The sequence below is a fragment of the Bos mutus genome, chromosome 22 (assembly GCF_027580195.1).
Source record: "Bos mutus isolate GX-2022 chromosome 22, NWIPB_WYAK_1.1, whole genome shotgun sequence".
NCBI classification, from domain to species: Eukaryota; Metazoa; Chordata; class Mammalia; order Artiodactyla; family Bovidae; genus Bos; species Bos mutus.
The window spans coordinates 57,573,252-57,588,368 of NC_091638.1; the positions used below are offsets into that span (position 1 = coordinate 57,573,252).

Consider the following 15,117-nt stretch of genomic DNA (forward strand, 5'->3'; position numbering starts at 1 on the left):
CTTAGTGTGTGTTAAGCATGGTTCTGAGCTTTCTACATGGATTACCTCATTAAATCCTCCCAACAACATATGAGGTAAGCACTATTATTCTTACCTCCATTTCACAGATGGGGAAACTGAGGCACAGGGAAGTTCTATCCCTCTCCTGTTCCATTCCTCCATTCCTCCCTGTCCCACGGAACTCAGATTTATTCTGTAAGCTCTCCTAGCCTTTCCGTACCTCAGGGCTTTCCGGCTCATGCAGGTTCCTGTGTCCAGGAGTTCCCTGTGATCTATGAAGTGTCTCTTAAGTCACCAGCTAAACCTTAGCTGGGCAGAGCGCCAGAGTGGGCCCCCGATGCTCCATGCCCGCCAGCCTCCTCGACCACATATCCTGTGGGTGGCGGGTGGGGGGAACCACATCCGGACAGAGAGAAGGGGCTGCTGACCAGGGCTGTTTCAAATCCTGGGAAATATTCCTAATGAGCCTTAGCTTTTTTGAGGGTCCCAGCGAGGGGCCTTGCTGGAGTGTCCTGAGGTCATGTCTGGAGCTCAGGGAGCCAGACTCACACGGGCAGCAGGGACCCCACAAGAACGCTATCTCTGAGGCCCCGCGGGGCACCGCCGGAACAGACAGCATCTTCCCCCTTGGAATGCACCGGGGTTTCCAGCACGGACTTCGGCGGCTGTCAGGAGGTTCAGACAGGTGCTCGGGGAGAGGAGGGTTGCTTTTATCCCAGCTGCCACCTGTGTGTGTTCGCACAAGTGGCAGGGAAGGGATGAGGCGGGCCAAGGAGAGGCCACATCTGCAGGACAAGGAGGGAAGTAGGTGGGGCCGACGGAGCCTCTCCCCCCGTCTCCCCCTCCCCCAGGAACCAGCAGTCAGCTTCTGCTCCTGGGACTCCCAGCCTCACTCGAGCTCTTGAGCACAGGCTGCAGTGAGTCTGGGTTTGGCCCAGATTCTTCACAAAACTTCCAGCATCTCAGAGAGTCTCTGGTCCTGGAGGCAATTTGTGATGTTGACGGCGTGTTATCTCGGAGCTTCAGGAGACCCCACGAGGCTTCCGGAGACCTGACTTCTCCTCGACTCCGTCTCCAACCTGCCGGACGGCCTCGAGGGAGCGGTGGCCTCTCCCAGAGCCGCAGTGGCCTCTCCCAGGACACTAAGGGCTCTCGCGTATCACAGACCCCACACCCGCCCCCCATCCCTGGTCCCTGGTCTCCACCACTCTCCTCTGCATCTGTGCTTCTGCCTGGCTTAGTCTCCTCCTGTACGGGAGTCACGTGGTGTTTGTCCTCCTCTGACTCCCTGACTTCACTGAGTACTGAGCCCTCGGGGTCGGGCCACGTTGTACCACGTGACAGGACTCCCTTCCTTGTAAAGGCTGAGTAGTATTCCACTGCGCGTGAAGTCCACGCTGTTTGTGCACCCATCCTTCGATGGACACTGAGAGGCTAGATTTCATGTTAAGTGCTCTTAATAAAGAAATCAAAGAGGTCCTGTCCTGAGCGTCTCACTTCAGTCTGAGAAAGGACCACCCAAAGGTCAGGAAGCCAGTCGACGCCTGGGCTCCCCACCTTCACGCCCTGTGCTCTGCCCTCCGAGGTTTCTTTCTCCTTTCTATGTAGCCACGTCCCACATTGCTTCACAGAGCGCACTACGCCTCACCTCCTCCTGGAATCCTCCCTGGCTGTCCCGACTCTTAAGACTGGGGACACTCATGCGGCTCAGGCACAATTACACAGCTGAGACCCCGTGACTGTTCCATCTTCCCTGCAGCCTTTGTTCTGTAAATAACTGTGATGTGTAACCTTTATGAAAGTGCATAAAACGTAGCGCCTAGAGATTATCACACGAGGAGCCTTCTCATTCTCCACCCTGACCGTAAGTCCCCACGCTGGGCACCCCACTGGCTTCTTTTCCTGCACCTTGGGGAGCAGAGGGCACTGCGGATGCTCCACACAGCCCGGACGGCTGCCACAAAGACCCGAGCTCAAACTTGAGCGTGTGTGCGAGCTGCCGGGGGGCTCTTGTTAACATGCAGATACTGGACGAACTTAGGGGCTCAGGTGTTGGGGGCCCGCGGGTCAGACTCTGAGCAGCCAGGCTGTGGACCAGGCACAGACAGCGATGCCCACAAAGTCAGGAAGGACAAAGGGAGGACAAAGGCGACCTTGTGGCCCCAGCTCTGAACTGGTCAGAGGGGTCTGAGCCTTGGCAGAGAGGAAAACCAGGCACAGAGGAAGCTCTCTGAGCACCAGGGCATCCCAACGCTGCCATCCCCAGTCTGGGGGCTCCTGGCAGCCCGCAAGCCCTCCAGGGCGCTGAGCAAGGAGGCGTGGGCCAGGCAGGCAGCCAGGACACCCCCCAGACCCCTGCGCCCCCATTCTCTCCCTTCCGCTTTAGGTTCTGAGAGTCTGCATCTCCATCCTCCTCCATTCAACTGTCTGAAAATAAACTCTCTGTGTTAACTTGGCCAAACCGCTGTGCTCTGTAAATTGTACATGACTGAGGCGGTGCTTTTGTTCATTAAACTGTCCTTCAACTGAGATCGTCTTCCATGCTTAAATGCAGGACTTAAATGAATGCGTCTAACGCATTCATCCACGGATCAGTTTCCTTGAGGATATTTACCGAACGCTGTTTTACGTGCCAGGCAGCAGCGACGTACCTGCGAGTAGGACAGTCACGGTCCCTGCCCTCCTGGGCTATTCTGAGAGGCAAAGGTGAACACTGTGCAACTAAGCAGAAGAGATAACACAGAGCAATCGCAGCCTGAGACGGGGCAGGGGAAGGGAAGCACAGGAGTGCGCAGGGCCAGCAGGGAGAGGCCTCTCGGAGGATGTGCCGTCTCCTCGCAGCCCTGCAGCCCGCGGTGCCAAGGGCAGGAAGAGCGTCTCGCGTGCAAATAAGCGCAAGTGCAAAGGCCCTGGGGTGCGGGTAAGAAACAGACGGCCTCGTTCTGCAGCCTCTGTGGCTGAATTCCATTCCATCCGTGACTGACTCATGATGACAGGAAATGAAATGCCAGGGACTCTCAAGTCTTTCCAACCTGGTGCCAATCACCATAACAGCAAACTTGAGAGGAGAGGCGAGGACTTGCGGGTGGGGGTAGGGCGCATGGAAAAGTGGCGAGTTCCGCTGGGCATGTGCCGAGTCTGAGGCCTGCGGGGAAGTCTGCAGGGCTTCTGAGAAGGGCCCCTTAAAGCAGGTGGCAGCTGGAATGTGAGGCTAAACGGAGGGGTGGGCTGCAAGGTCAGCTCCGGGGACACACCTGAGAAGGGCTGGCCACTGGCCCGCGAGCGACTGGAGCAGAGGACTGGGAGGAGAGCGGGGCTGGAGGAGCCCCAGGAAATCAACACCTCCAGGGAGCCGCAGGCAGAGAGGATGGTCAGGGACGCAGGTAGAGAGCGAGGAGAAGACAGAGCCAGAGATGCTGAGGCAGCTCCTGTGGCGGGGAGGCCGCCAGAGTGGAGGCTTGGTGTCCGAGGTGGACAGTGTGCAGAGCGAGGGACCACAGCGAGGGGGGGCGGGGAAGTGGGAGGAGCCTGCCTGTGGGCGGAGCAAAGGCCTGCAGAACCTGTCCAGCCCAACCCCTCCTTCCCTGCCCCCCAGGCTGACCTCCTGGGCTCACTGCCACCTCCCACCTCTGCACTGCTGCTCCCTGACCACAGGGCTGTCCCCAGACCTTCCCATTTTCTTCCTCCTTCCCAACAGCCAGCTCCCAGCTCAGAGGTTTCCTCTTCATCACAAAGGCTTCCTGGGAAACTGGAACCTTCTTGTATCTCTGGAGGGAACCTCAAATGGGCCAGCTTGTAAAAGAGTATGGCAAGTCCTCAAAAAACTTCTTGGGTCCCAAAATCACTGTGGATGGTGACTGCAGCCATGATATTAAAAGACGCTTGCTCCTTGGAAGAAAAGCTATGACCAACCCACACAGCGTATTAAAAAGCAGAGACATTGTTTTGTCGACAAAGGTCCATCCAGTCAAAGCTATGATTCTTCTAGTAGTCATGTATGGATGTGAGAGTTGGACCATAAAGAAGGTTGAGTGCCAAATAATTGATGCTTTTGAACTTAGGTGTTGGAGAAGACTCTTGAGAGTCCCTCGGACTGCAAGGAGATCAAACCAGTCCATACTAAAGGGAATCAGTTCTAAATATTCATGGGAAGGACTGACGCTGAAGCTCCAATACTTTGGCCACCTGATGCAAAGAGCAGACTCATTAGAAAAGACCCTGATGCTGGGAAAGATCGAAGGCGGGGGGAGAAGGGGACGAGAGAGGATGAGATGGTTGGATGGCATCACTGACTCAGTAGACATGAATTTGAGCAAATTTCTGGAGATACTGAAGGACAGGGAGGCCTGGCGTGCTGCAGTCCATGGGGTCACAGAGTCAGACATGAGTGAGTCACAGAACAACAACAAAGGATGGCTATGTGATCCAGCAGTTCCACTTCTGGGCACACACACAAAGCACTGAAAGCGGTGTCTTAAAGAGCGATTTGCACACCAAGCTCACAGCAATGTGGTTCGCAGCAGTGGGAAAGTGGAGGCAGCCAAGCATCCGTGGAGGGATGAGCTGACAACATGTGACAGGGGCACATCATGGAGTACCATCCAGCCTTCCAAGGAAGGAAATCCGACACACGTGACAACACGCATGAACCCGGAAGACGTCCTGCCAGGTGAAATAAACCAGACACACAGATACGGATACCCTGTGAGTCCGCACAGTGGAGGTATCTAGAGTGATCTCCTTCACAGAAGCAGAGAGCAGAATGCTGAGTGCCAGGGGCTGGGGCGGGGCGGGGCGACGCTCTGTGAGACACGCTGAGTCTCAGTTTGGGAAGATGAAACAGTTCTGGAGAGGGACAGTAGGGATGGTTGCCCAACAACGTGAATGTTCTTGGCGCTACTGAACCGTATACTTAAAAATGGTCAAGGTGGAAGATTTTGTTTTGTGCGTTTTAAAGCCCCCCTTTTTTGTTTGTTTTTGCCGTGCCAGGTCTCAGCGGTGGCACACGGGGTCTTCTATCTCCAGTGCAGCACGTGGGATCTTCAGTTGCAGCATGTGAGATCTAGTTCCCTGACCAGGGACTGAACCCAGGCCCCCTGCGTTGGGAGCATGGAATCTTAGCCACTGGACTGCCAGGGAAGTCCTTCACCGAAACTCTTAAAAAAAGAAATTCTGGAAAAAAGAAAAGCCTCCTCCAGCCTCCCGAAGTTTCCCGTCTCTCTTACCCCCGGCGCTCTGTCCCCCGCCTCTGTGGTACTTTCACCACCGCAACCCATCTTAGGGGTTTTCTGGACGACTGCTCATCACCGTCTAGGAGGTGCACTCCAGCAGAGCCAGGAGACACCCTGTCTGACCTGTGGCTGCTGTTTCTTGGGCCCTTAGAGGGGTGCCTGGCACACAGTAGGTGCTCAGTAAATACCTGACCAAGAAATACAACTGCTGAAGAAGAGGAGGGCCAGGTGAGGTCACAGAGAGGAGAGGTGCGGACAGGAGGGCGCTCTCGTCCGACAGGAGACATTTTCTGGGAAGGTGGGCTGGCTGCCGGGGAGGAAGCTGCGGCAGGTGAGGCCCGGCCTCCCGGGCCTGCAGGAGCGCGTCTGCAGTGGAGCCAACGCGCACCGGAACGCGGGGTTCAGAGTCTGCAGCGTGGAGAAGGTGCATGGTGACATTTAACACAAGTTGGGGGCTGGCCCCGTGGAGGTGACCAGGGTTCGAGCAGATCCTTTAACCCTGACGGATGGTCAGGGTGAGGTTGCAGGTGTGAAGCTGGGGGCAGGAGGCCAGCAAGGAAGCCGGGCTGGGCCCCCAGGACTCTGGGTGCAGCCGGGAGAGGGCATCCTGCCTGGGCAGGGACCAGAGAGGGTAGGCAGGCAGGACGGGTCTGCTCCAGAGGATAGGGCTGGGGTCAGGGGTGGACCCGTCCAAGAAAACAACATCCTTGGTGACAACAGGAGTCCGGCCAGGGAGGAGGTAACCCGAGGGGCCACCAACTCCCGGGCTGATCTAGGGGGAGCTGGTATGTTGCCCGAAAAGTCCCCGTTAGCTTGAAAACCGGGCACACTGTCGGGAGGGGAACTGGCCAGCCAGCTTATGTCTCCTTTCATTGCTAGATCTATTTTTAGGTCCGGCTCAATTCTCCTTTTTTGCCCCCTCTTTCCTTCAACCCACACCCTTTGTCTGTCCACGAGTGGGAGCGAGAGGTCAGACAGGTGGGTGGACCAGCTGGGCTCAGCTTCCTGTCCTGCTGCAAAAATCTCTCCCCTCCTGCCTGGGTAGGCCCGAAACATCTGGGAAGGGTGGGTGGGGCTCAGCACTTTTTATTTATTGTTACGTAAACCATAAACCGTATCACCCTGGAGGAAGGGTGGGGCTCACCACCATACCCCACACACGCCCAAGGTCCAGGGGAGGCCATCCCAGGCCAGGGCTGCCCCTTTGAGACCGCTGGAGTGGAAATCTGGGTCCCCTTGCCCTCAGGACGCGACAGAGGCACAGAGAGGTGAGGTCTGCTTTTCGGAAAAGCAGAATTTTCAGAGAGGGTGGAAGACGAAAGAATAAGAAGTGAATGTTCCACCTCCCCACCCCAGGAAAGACTGCTCCGTCTAGAAACTTCCCAGCGGTCGAGGGGCCCTCACCCCCCAGGACTGCCAGGGAGCGCCCTGCAACAGCCTGTGGTGGGGGCTTGATCAGGAGGCACAGACACTGATTGAAACCGGCCTGCTCTCAGCTCTGCCCTCTCCCGGGATCCACCCACAGGAAAAAATGTGTGTGTGAGGAGGGGTACGAACGGGTGCCCTGCGGTGTTGTCCACAGAGCAGAGGAGGCTAAGACTCCGAGCTCCCAATGCAGGGAGCCTGGGGGTTCAATCCCAAGTCGGGGAAGGAGCTCCCACGTGCTGCAACTAAAGTGTGCCCGCCTCAACTAAGGCACCCTGCACGCTGCACGAAGGCCGGGGGCCTGCGTGCAGACGAACAGATGAGTTATTCCCCAAACACCAGAGACACTCTACATGCCCCTCAGCGAGGGGAGGGCCGAAAAACGACAGCACAGCCAGACACTGGAAGCGCCGGGCACGAAGAAAATGAAGCGAGAGCTCCCTGCACTGACGCAGGACAATGTCTAAGACCCCAGCGAGCGAACCCCACTGAGTGATCGGCCCTGTTTCTCAGAGCTTGACACGGTTTACGGGGAAAAAAAATCACAGCTCCACAAATAATGCCATCCATTTTGTCCATTTCCGACACTTAATGAATGATGTATGCCAGTGGAACACAGCGGAGAAGGTGTGGAAGGATACACAGCCAACTGCATACCAGGTGCCCCAGTGAGGGCCCGGGGGCCAGGAATGAGCGCCCCGGGGTACTGAGCCCTCACCTGTGGGGATCTCAGACGTGACGAGGACCCCCCAGTGGAGCACGTCTCGGGTGATGAAGACCTGATGCCCACAGGGGCCTGCACCACTGCAGCATCAGGAAGGCCTCACAGGGAAGAAGTGGGGGGAGCAGGCTGGGGAGGGCAGGCTGTGGGGAGCAGGCTTGGGGGGAGCAGGCTGTGGGGAGCAGGCTTGGGGGGAGCAGGCTGGGCGGGGAGGCTGGGGGGGGCAGGCTGGGGGGGGGGCACGCAGTCCACGTCTGGCAGGTGAGGAGGCTGGGCTCCCGAGAGTGGACTGACCAGCCTGGGGGGTCTGGCCTGCTATGTCTCCCTCTTGGCGCTCAGAAACAACGGGATGGTCCTTCTCATGGTAGGAAGTGGCCGGCAACACAGCAGGAGTGGAGAGACGCAGGTGGTCCCAGGGAAAGTGGGGAACCATCACGGGGTACACAGAGCTGCACGTGGGGGGCCCCACTGTTTTCTCAGTCCCTCAGCTCTGCGGGGACCCAGCCCCAGCCCCAGCGTCAGAGTGAGGGCCAACCCCCGAGGACAGCGAGGGCGCTCTGCTCTCAGGATCCCCGACCCCAGCGACGCCCAGAAGGGCCAGAATCAGAGCTCACCTCCCTTCCCCACACGCCCACTCCTCCCAAGCCAAGAGCTCCTCCTGGAGGGAGGGGAGGAAGCGGAGAGGCAAGAGGAGGCCACCAGGATCGCAGCAGAGAAACAGACAGACAAGCCCGGGTTTGGAGTCAGCGCTGTTTCCAGCCCCTTCAATCGCGTGCAGTGTGGCCTTGGGCAAGTGACTTAACCTTTCTGAGCCTCTGTGTCCTGGGCTGCAGAACAGGGAAAGTGCCACCGGCTTCAGCGCTGTCGTAAGGAACGAAAGAGAGAGCAGACTTGGGAGCACTGGGTGCCCCGCGCATAGCTCGCTGCCCAGAGCGTGAGGAGCAGGGAGAGGAGGGAAGGGGAAGGGATCACGGCCAAGCGGGTGGGAAAGCCCCCTGACCCCGGCCCTAACCCTTGAGCATCCTCACAGCACCAGGCAGATAGGCGAGTGAACTTTCAAAAGAAACCAAATGCACCAGATAAAACGAAACTCATGCCCACGTGTCAACTGCTTGGTAAGCGCCAGGCACCCAGGCCGGCGCTCCCAGAGGAAGAGCCTGTGGTCAGAGTGGACCACCTCACCTGGGCTGGGAGGGGAAGACGCATGCCCGGGGTGGGGGATGGAGAGGAACAGGTGCCGAGGGAGGAGCCTGCTCCTCTGGCGTTCGGGCCCCTTCTCCCCGGCAGATGGGAGGGCGCCCAGGAGGTGAGGGGAGACCCCAGGCTGGTCCCAGGTGGCCCGGCGGTGGGTGTCAGCCTGGTCTAAACTGCGGGGCCCAGCCCCTCGTGAGGTCGCCTGGAGGACACCACTAACAGCGGTGCGGCCACAGTCAAGTTCTGCGGCTCCGACAGTTTCTGCAAACCTGAACACGGGAAAACAGCCCGTGTGTCCTGGAAGTGCATGAAAGGAGGGAGATTGGGTCGGGAATGGCGAGAGGCGTGGGCTCACCCCAGCACCGGATGGCGAGCAGATGTAACCACCACCATGAACAAGGCCTGATGCCCAATAACAAGGTCCAGGCCTCGACTGTGACCTGGGCCTCGGCTCACTGTCCACCTCCAGAGCTTCCGTGGTGGCTCAGATGGTAAAGAATCTGCCTGCAATACAGGACACCCAGGTTCGATCCCTGGGTTGGGAAGATCCCCTGGAGGAGGGCAGGACAACCCATTCCTGTATTCTTGGCTGGAGAATCCCATGGACAGAGGAGCCTGGCGGGCTGCAGTCCATGGGGTCGCAGAGAGTCAGACATGACCCAGCGACTTCACTTTCCGGTTCACTTTCTCCCAGCCCCGCCCATCCCCCCACCCCTCACTCCAGCATCACGGTAGGCAGTAAGGACATCTTTGTGAAACACTCACACACCTAACTCATCGCACCCTCACAATTCCCACTTCACAGATGAGGAAACTGAGGCCCAGGGCCCCGAGGTCCCATGTCCCCCCCGACTGAGGCTCTGGAAGCCCCAGGCTCCAGGGACCCAGGCGGACGTGAGCAGTCATCCCCGCAGCATCCCGTGGCCCCCGTCTGCCGTAAGTCTTCAGGCAGCAGCACCGAACGAGACTCGGCCTCTGTGTCCAGCCAGGGCTCAACTGTCTGAAAACAGCTCCTTCCGCCGGAGACGGAAGGGATTGGGCCTACCCTCCACCTTCGCGTCTCTGACTCCCCATCTCACTGGCCGCCCGCCTACCTTGTGGGGGAGGGTGGGGTCTCTTGCAGCGCGGTCCTCTTCCTCCTCCGAGCTCCCGCGCTCTTCCTCCGATGTGAGGTCCTCCTTGGGGGCCACTGCCGAGATGGGACAGACCTTGTAGGGCTCGGTGTAGGCACTGGGGACACAGCAGAGAGACAGGGTCAGAGCTGCCAGTCCGGCCAAGGGATGGCGAACCGGCCAGGGCCCTGCTAACACCACAAGCCATTACCGAGTGCTCTGGGTCTCCCGGGGACCCAGAGACGGGCAAGACCAGGCAGGACCTCCTTTCTGCCCCACCCCCGCCCATCTGTTCTGGTTCACTGGACAGTCCAAGCTCTTCACTGCCTCAGGACCTTTACACATACTGTTCAAGACAGACCCCTCTCCCCATTAGCTGCAAGGAGACCCGGATTCAATCCCTGGGTCGGAAAGATCCCCTGGAGAAGGGAACGGCAACCCATGCCAGTATTCTGGCCTGGAGAATGCCAGGGACGGAGGAGCCTGGTGGACTGGCCCCGTCACAGCAGCCTCCTTGCTCCCAGCCTCTCTCTCTACACAGCAGAGTGACTGACTGAAAAGACAAACCAGGCCACATCTCACTCTCTTGCTCAAGAACCTTCAACAGCTCCCTCCTGCCTTTGGCAACGTGGTCCCAGATGACTTCTCATAAAATCTCTCTTCATACTAAGAATTCAAGCGTCTCATTAAATCTTTATCAACACTGATTCCTGCCCTCTGGGAATAACGGAAGGATGGATGGATGGAGAAGCGGCCATGAGGAAGGGGTCTCCACTCTCTGGAGTGGCTGGCCAACCCTACTCCAGGCCTTCAGCAGGCAGGCTCAGGACCCCTGCCTCAGGCCTGGTCCACGCAGGGGGAAGCATGGCCTGGAGGGTACATCAGGGGAGGACATGAGTGTTAGGCTGTGGTGCAAGGAGAGGCTATTCCTGGCACCAGAGAGACCACGGATATCTCTCTCCAGGTCTGCCCCAAGAAAGACCGGAGTCCTCTGGTCCACATGGGGGCCAAGAGCCAGATGATCAGGGAGAAGCGGCCTGTTCCTGCCTGGACTCCTGGTGCCCTGTGTGTGTGTGTGTGTGTGTGTAGTGTGGGCTTGCAGCCATGCACAAGTGTGCAGACGCACAGCCCTGACCCAAGCTGGAGCTGTGTGTGTGTGTATGTGTGTGTGTGTATATTTGGGGCTGCAGCTGGTGCTGTGTGTGTGTGTGTGTGTGTGTGTGTGTGTATTTGGGGCTGCAGTCATGGTGGGGGTGTATGTGTGTGTGTGTGTGTGTGTGTGTGTATTTGGGGCTGCAGTCATGGTGGGTGTGTGTGTGTGTGTGTGTGTGTGTGTGTGTGTGTAGTGTGGGCCTACAGTTATGAATCTGTGTGTGGAGGCCTACAGTTATGAATCTGTGTGTGGAGGCACAGCCCTGACCCAGGCTGGAGCTGTGTGTGTGTATCTGTGTGTGTGTATTTGGGGCTGCAGTCATGGTGGGTGTGTGTGAGTGTGTGTGTGTGTGTGTGTGTAGTATTTGGGGCTGCAGTCATGGTGGGTGTGTGAGTGTGTGTGTGTGTGTGTGGAGGCACAGAACCTGGAGGCCCAGGCTGGAGCTGTGTACTGTGTGTGTGTGTGTGTGTGTGTGTGTGTGTGTGTATTTGGGGCTGCAGTCATGGTGGGTGGGTGTGAGTGTGTGTGTGTGTGTCTGTGTGTGTGTGTAGTGTGGGCTTGCAGTTATGAACCGGTGTGCGGAGGCACAGCCCTGACCTAGGCTGGAGCCAGGACCCGCTCAGCTATCCCACTGCCCGCTCTTCTGGCTCCAGCTCTGCCTTTCTCTTTTTCAAAACAATGGGAGGCCCAAAAGTTCGCTTGGGGTTTTCTGTAACATGCATGGAATCTCATTAAGATCATTAGAAGATTTCTTATTAGAATTTGGAGGATACAAGGTAGAGGACCAATATATTCAAAATGCTTAAAGAAAAAAACCTGTCAACTAAGAACCAACCCTGAGTTCCACACAACTGTCCTTCAGAACTGAGCTGGACGCTAAGACATCCCTAAATAAACCTGCAGCAGCTTGTGACAACAAAGTCTGCGCTGCAGGAGGTGTTCGAGGGAGTCCTGCAGAGCGAAACGAAAGAGCAGTGGACAGACCACAAACTCACAGGGAGAAACAAAGGCCACACACGGGCAATCACACAACTGCAACGACGAATTCTACCAGTCAAGGAAGAAGGAATGCCAGTCATTCTAAAAATGTCCCCCCAAAGTTGAAGAGGGAACACTTCCCAACTCATTCCATGAGGCCAGTACTGCCTCCATCCTCCCGGGCAGCGAGTCAGAAACCTGGGTACCTCGGGCCTGAACACTGACCGTCTCCCGAGTTCACCCTCACACCCTCCCCGACTCCACTGGCCTCTCTGTCATCACAGCCTCAGAGCCCAGGCCATCGCTTGCCTGGAGGTCTGTAACACTCGCTTCCACTTGGCGACCCTTCCCTGGGGCTGCCCTCCCATCTCTTCACCCGGCAGCCAGAAGGATGATCTCAGACCCCGCCTGATCCTGCCACCCTCCTGCTGAAACTGTTTGGGGGAGTCCTGCTGCTGGCATTTGGCCTAGCAGCTCAGCCTGCTGGGCGAAGCTCTGCTACCCAGGGGCACGGGAAGCTGGGCATCCTTGCGCCCAGGTGCTGCCATGAAGTCTCCCCAGCATCAGACACTGCCAGGTATCTGGGAACTTGGGGGGCTCTGCCTCAAGCCAGGCAAGGGCTGGACTCCTTGCAGCAGACACTGGGGAGAGAGCTCATGGATGCCCAAAACTCCAGAGATGGGGAGGGGCTGGCTCAAGGTCGGCAAATGGGGGCCGATACACAAGGCCTCTGCCTACACTTGATCCCATTTAACAGACATGAAGAGAGGGCCCAGTTGGGTTCCCTCAACGCACCACTGCGTGCAGCTGACTCAGGCTGCAAGGGCACATGGGCTTTGCTCTTATTCTCTGTGCTCTTTTTATTTCCTTTTGGAGCAGCAGCGGGAGAATCCCCATGGACAGAGGAGCCTAGCGGGCTGCAGTCCATGGGGTCACAAAGAGTCAGACACGACTGAGCGACCTAGCACAACTCCCAGCTGGGGCTGCCTGGGTTCAAATCCTGGCCATGTATTACACTACCTTTCTAAGCCTCAGCAGTGCCCAACTCATTGAGCTTCTGGGAGGGGTCAACGAATTATACTGCAAGACGCTCACAACAGTGCCTGGCACATAATAACTCAATAATGGAGAGCCAGGCCAAGCCTCCTTCCCAGCTTGGCTTGGCTGATCACGGCTGCCCCACTTTGGACCAACTGCTGTCTAAAGTCAGCTTGTCTTTAACATCTGCTTCTATTCTGACCTCATCCTGATAACACCCATGAAGTCACAGTATGTATTCTTCTAACAGTTTAAAATAAACCACACGATTATTCATCTATGACGTGTTTGACGACGATGCCCTTGCCCTCCCCTGAAGGTGCACAGACCTTCAGAGACAAACCCAGTGAGCACGGATCCACCATCTGTCCTCAAGCCAACCTCAGCTTCTGGCTAGAAACATGTCCCGGGCTCTCTTTAATCTACTTCTTCCTCTCGCTTTTGTTTTCTAGAAAGATCTAAGAGGGGAGTCAGGAGACAAGGGCTGGGGTGCTCTCATGATATTCTGGCTCATTAATTTCAGTCCTATTGAGGGACTGTGAGCACAACAGATGGAGGCAAACTGCCATGAAAAATACGCTTTCACAACATAAAAAAGTGACTGTAATCCCATGCCTTGACAGAGTCAATGGAAGCCTTAGTGACAGACCTTATCTTAGACTGGACTCACTAGTTAAATAAGCAAATAAAATAGTCTAGGGCCACTAGTGTCAACAGAACTGCGTCTACACACTTTGATATTTGCCACCAGGCTGGTCTTCAAATCCAGGGGAAGAAAAACACCTCCAAGACATGCTTCCTTAATAACTTCTGCCCAAACGCTCCGACACGCCCTGGAGAGCTCATGTCCTTGGTGAGTAATCTCTTCCTCCCTTGGGGGACAGACTGGGAACCCTCACAGAGGGTTCATCCATTTCCCCAGTTCAGTTCAGTTCAGTTGCTCAGTCGTGTCCGACTCTTTGTGACCTCATGAACCGCAGCACGCCAAGCCTCCCTGTCCATCAGCAACTCCCGGAGTTAACCCAAACTCATGTTCATCGAGTCGGTGATGCCATCCAACCATCTCATCCTCTGTCGTCCCCTTCTCCTCCTGCCCCAAATCCCTCCCAGCATCAGGGTCTTTTCCAATGAGTCAACTCTTTGCATCAGGTGGCCAAAGTATTGGAGTTTCAGCTTCAACATCAGTCCTTCCAATGAACACCCAGGACTGATCTCCTTTAGGATGGACTGGTTGGATCTCCTTGCAGTCCAAGGGACTCTCAAGAGTCTTCTCCAACACCACAGTTCAAAAGCATCAGTTCTGTGCTCAGCTTTCTTTATAGTCCAACGGTCATATCCATACATGACTACTGGAAAATCCATTTCCCCAGTCAATCAATATAAACCTGTGAGACAGGTCCTTTGCACAGCAGGCCCTAGGGAAGGTCTGTGTTTTCAGCTATCTGGTTCCATTCAGACTCTGTACTGTAGGTACTGGTAACACAGTGATAAACAAACACACACTGTTCCACGGCCTCTCCAGGCGAAATGCCCGTTATAATCATAACGAGGGGGGCTTCCCTGACGGCCCAGTGGCTAAGATCCCACACTCCTAATGCAAGGCATGAAGGTTTGATCCCTCAGGGAGCTAGATCTCACATGCTGTTAACTAAAGATCCCAAGTGCTGTGATTAAGACCCAGTGCAGTCAAACAAATAAACATCAAATAATAAATAAATAAAAGTTCTGTTTAAAAAACCATAACTAGGTGAGGTGTTGCCTCCAGACACCTTCTCTGGATGCACCGATGTATTACACATGAGAAAGCCGTCTGACCCAAACAGCTCCCGTCTACTCACTCACCCATCCACACACTTTTCACCCATTGTCCGTACAGCCACTCAGCCCGCCCTCCCTCCCTCTCTCCACCAGTCCCCCCATCCCTCCATCCACCCACTCGCCTACCCATTCATCTGTCCAACTACCCATCCGCTCCCCCACCCACCTGGCGATCCTTCTATCCATCCAACCCAACCACCCAATCTTCCATTCCCGCACTCACTGACTCACCAAAGGCGAGGCAGCTCCTACTTCAAAAAGCAAGCCCGTGAAGGGATGGAGGACCACTGCAGCACAGTGCAAAGTGCTGGCTGGGAGGACCGGTCCAGAACTCAGACCGCCTGCTGTGAATCCCAGCTCTACCACTTCAAGCAAGTTACTGCAACTTTCCATGCCCATTTTTTTTTTTTTTATCTGCAAATCAAGGGTAATGACACATGCTAGGAA

The 15,117-nt window shown here is 56.4% G+C and overlaps 1 protein-coding gene across 5 annotated transcripts in view; it reads right to left on the reverse strand.

The window, feature by feature from the left end:
- FGD5 (FYVE, RhoGEF and PH domain containing 5) overlaps positions 1–15,117 on the reverse strand; it is a 121,756-nt gene that overhangs the window by 53,816 nt on the left and 52,823 nt on the right. For all 5 annotated transcript variants that reach the window (XM_070359296.1, XM_070359297.1, XM_005898789.3 and 2 more), the window contains exon 3: positions 9,666–9,801. In XM_070359296.1, coding sequence (XP_070215397.1) covers positions 9,666–9,801 — 136 coding nt within the window. The remainder of the gene's footprint in view (positions 1–9,665; positions 9,802–15,117) is intronic.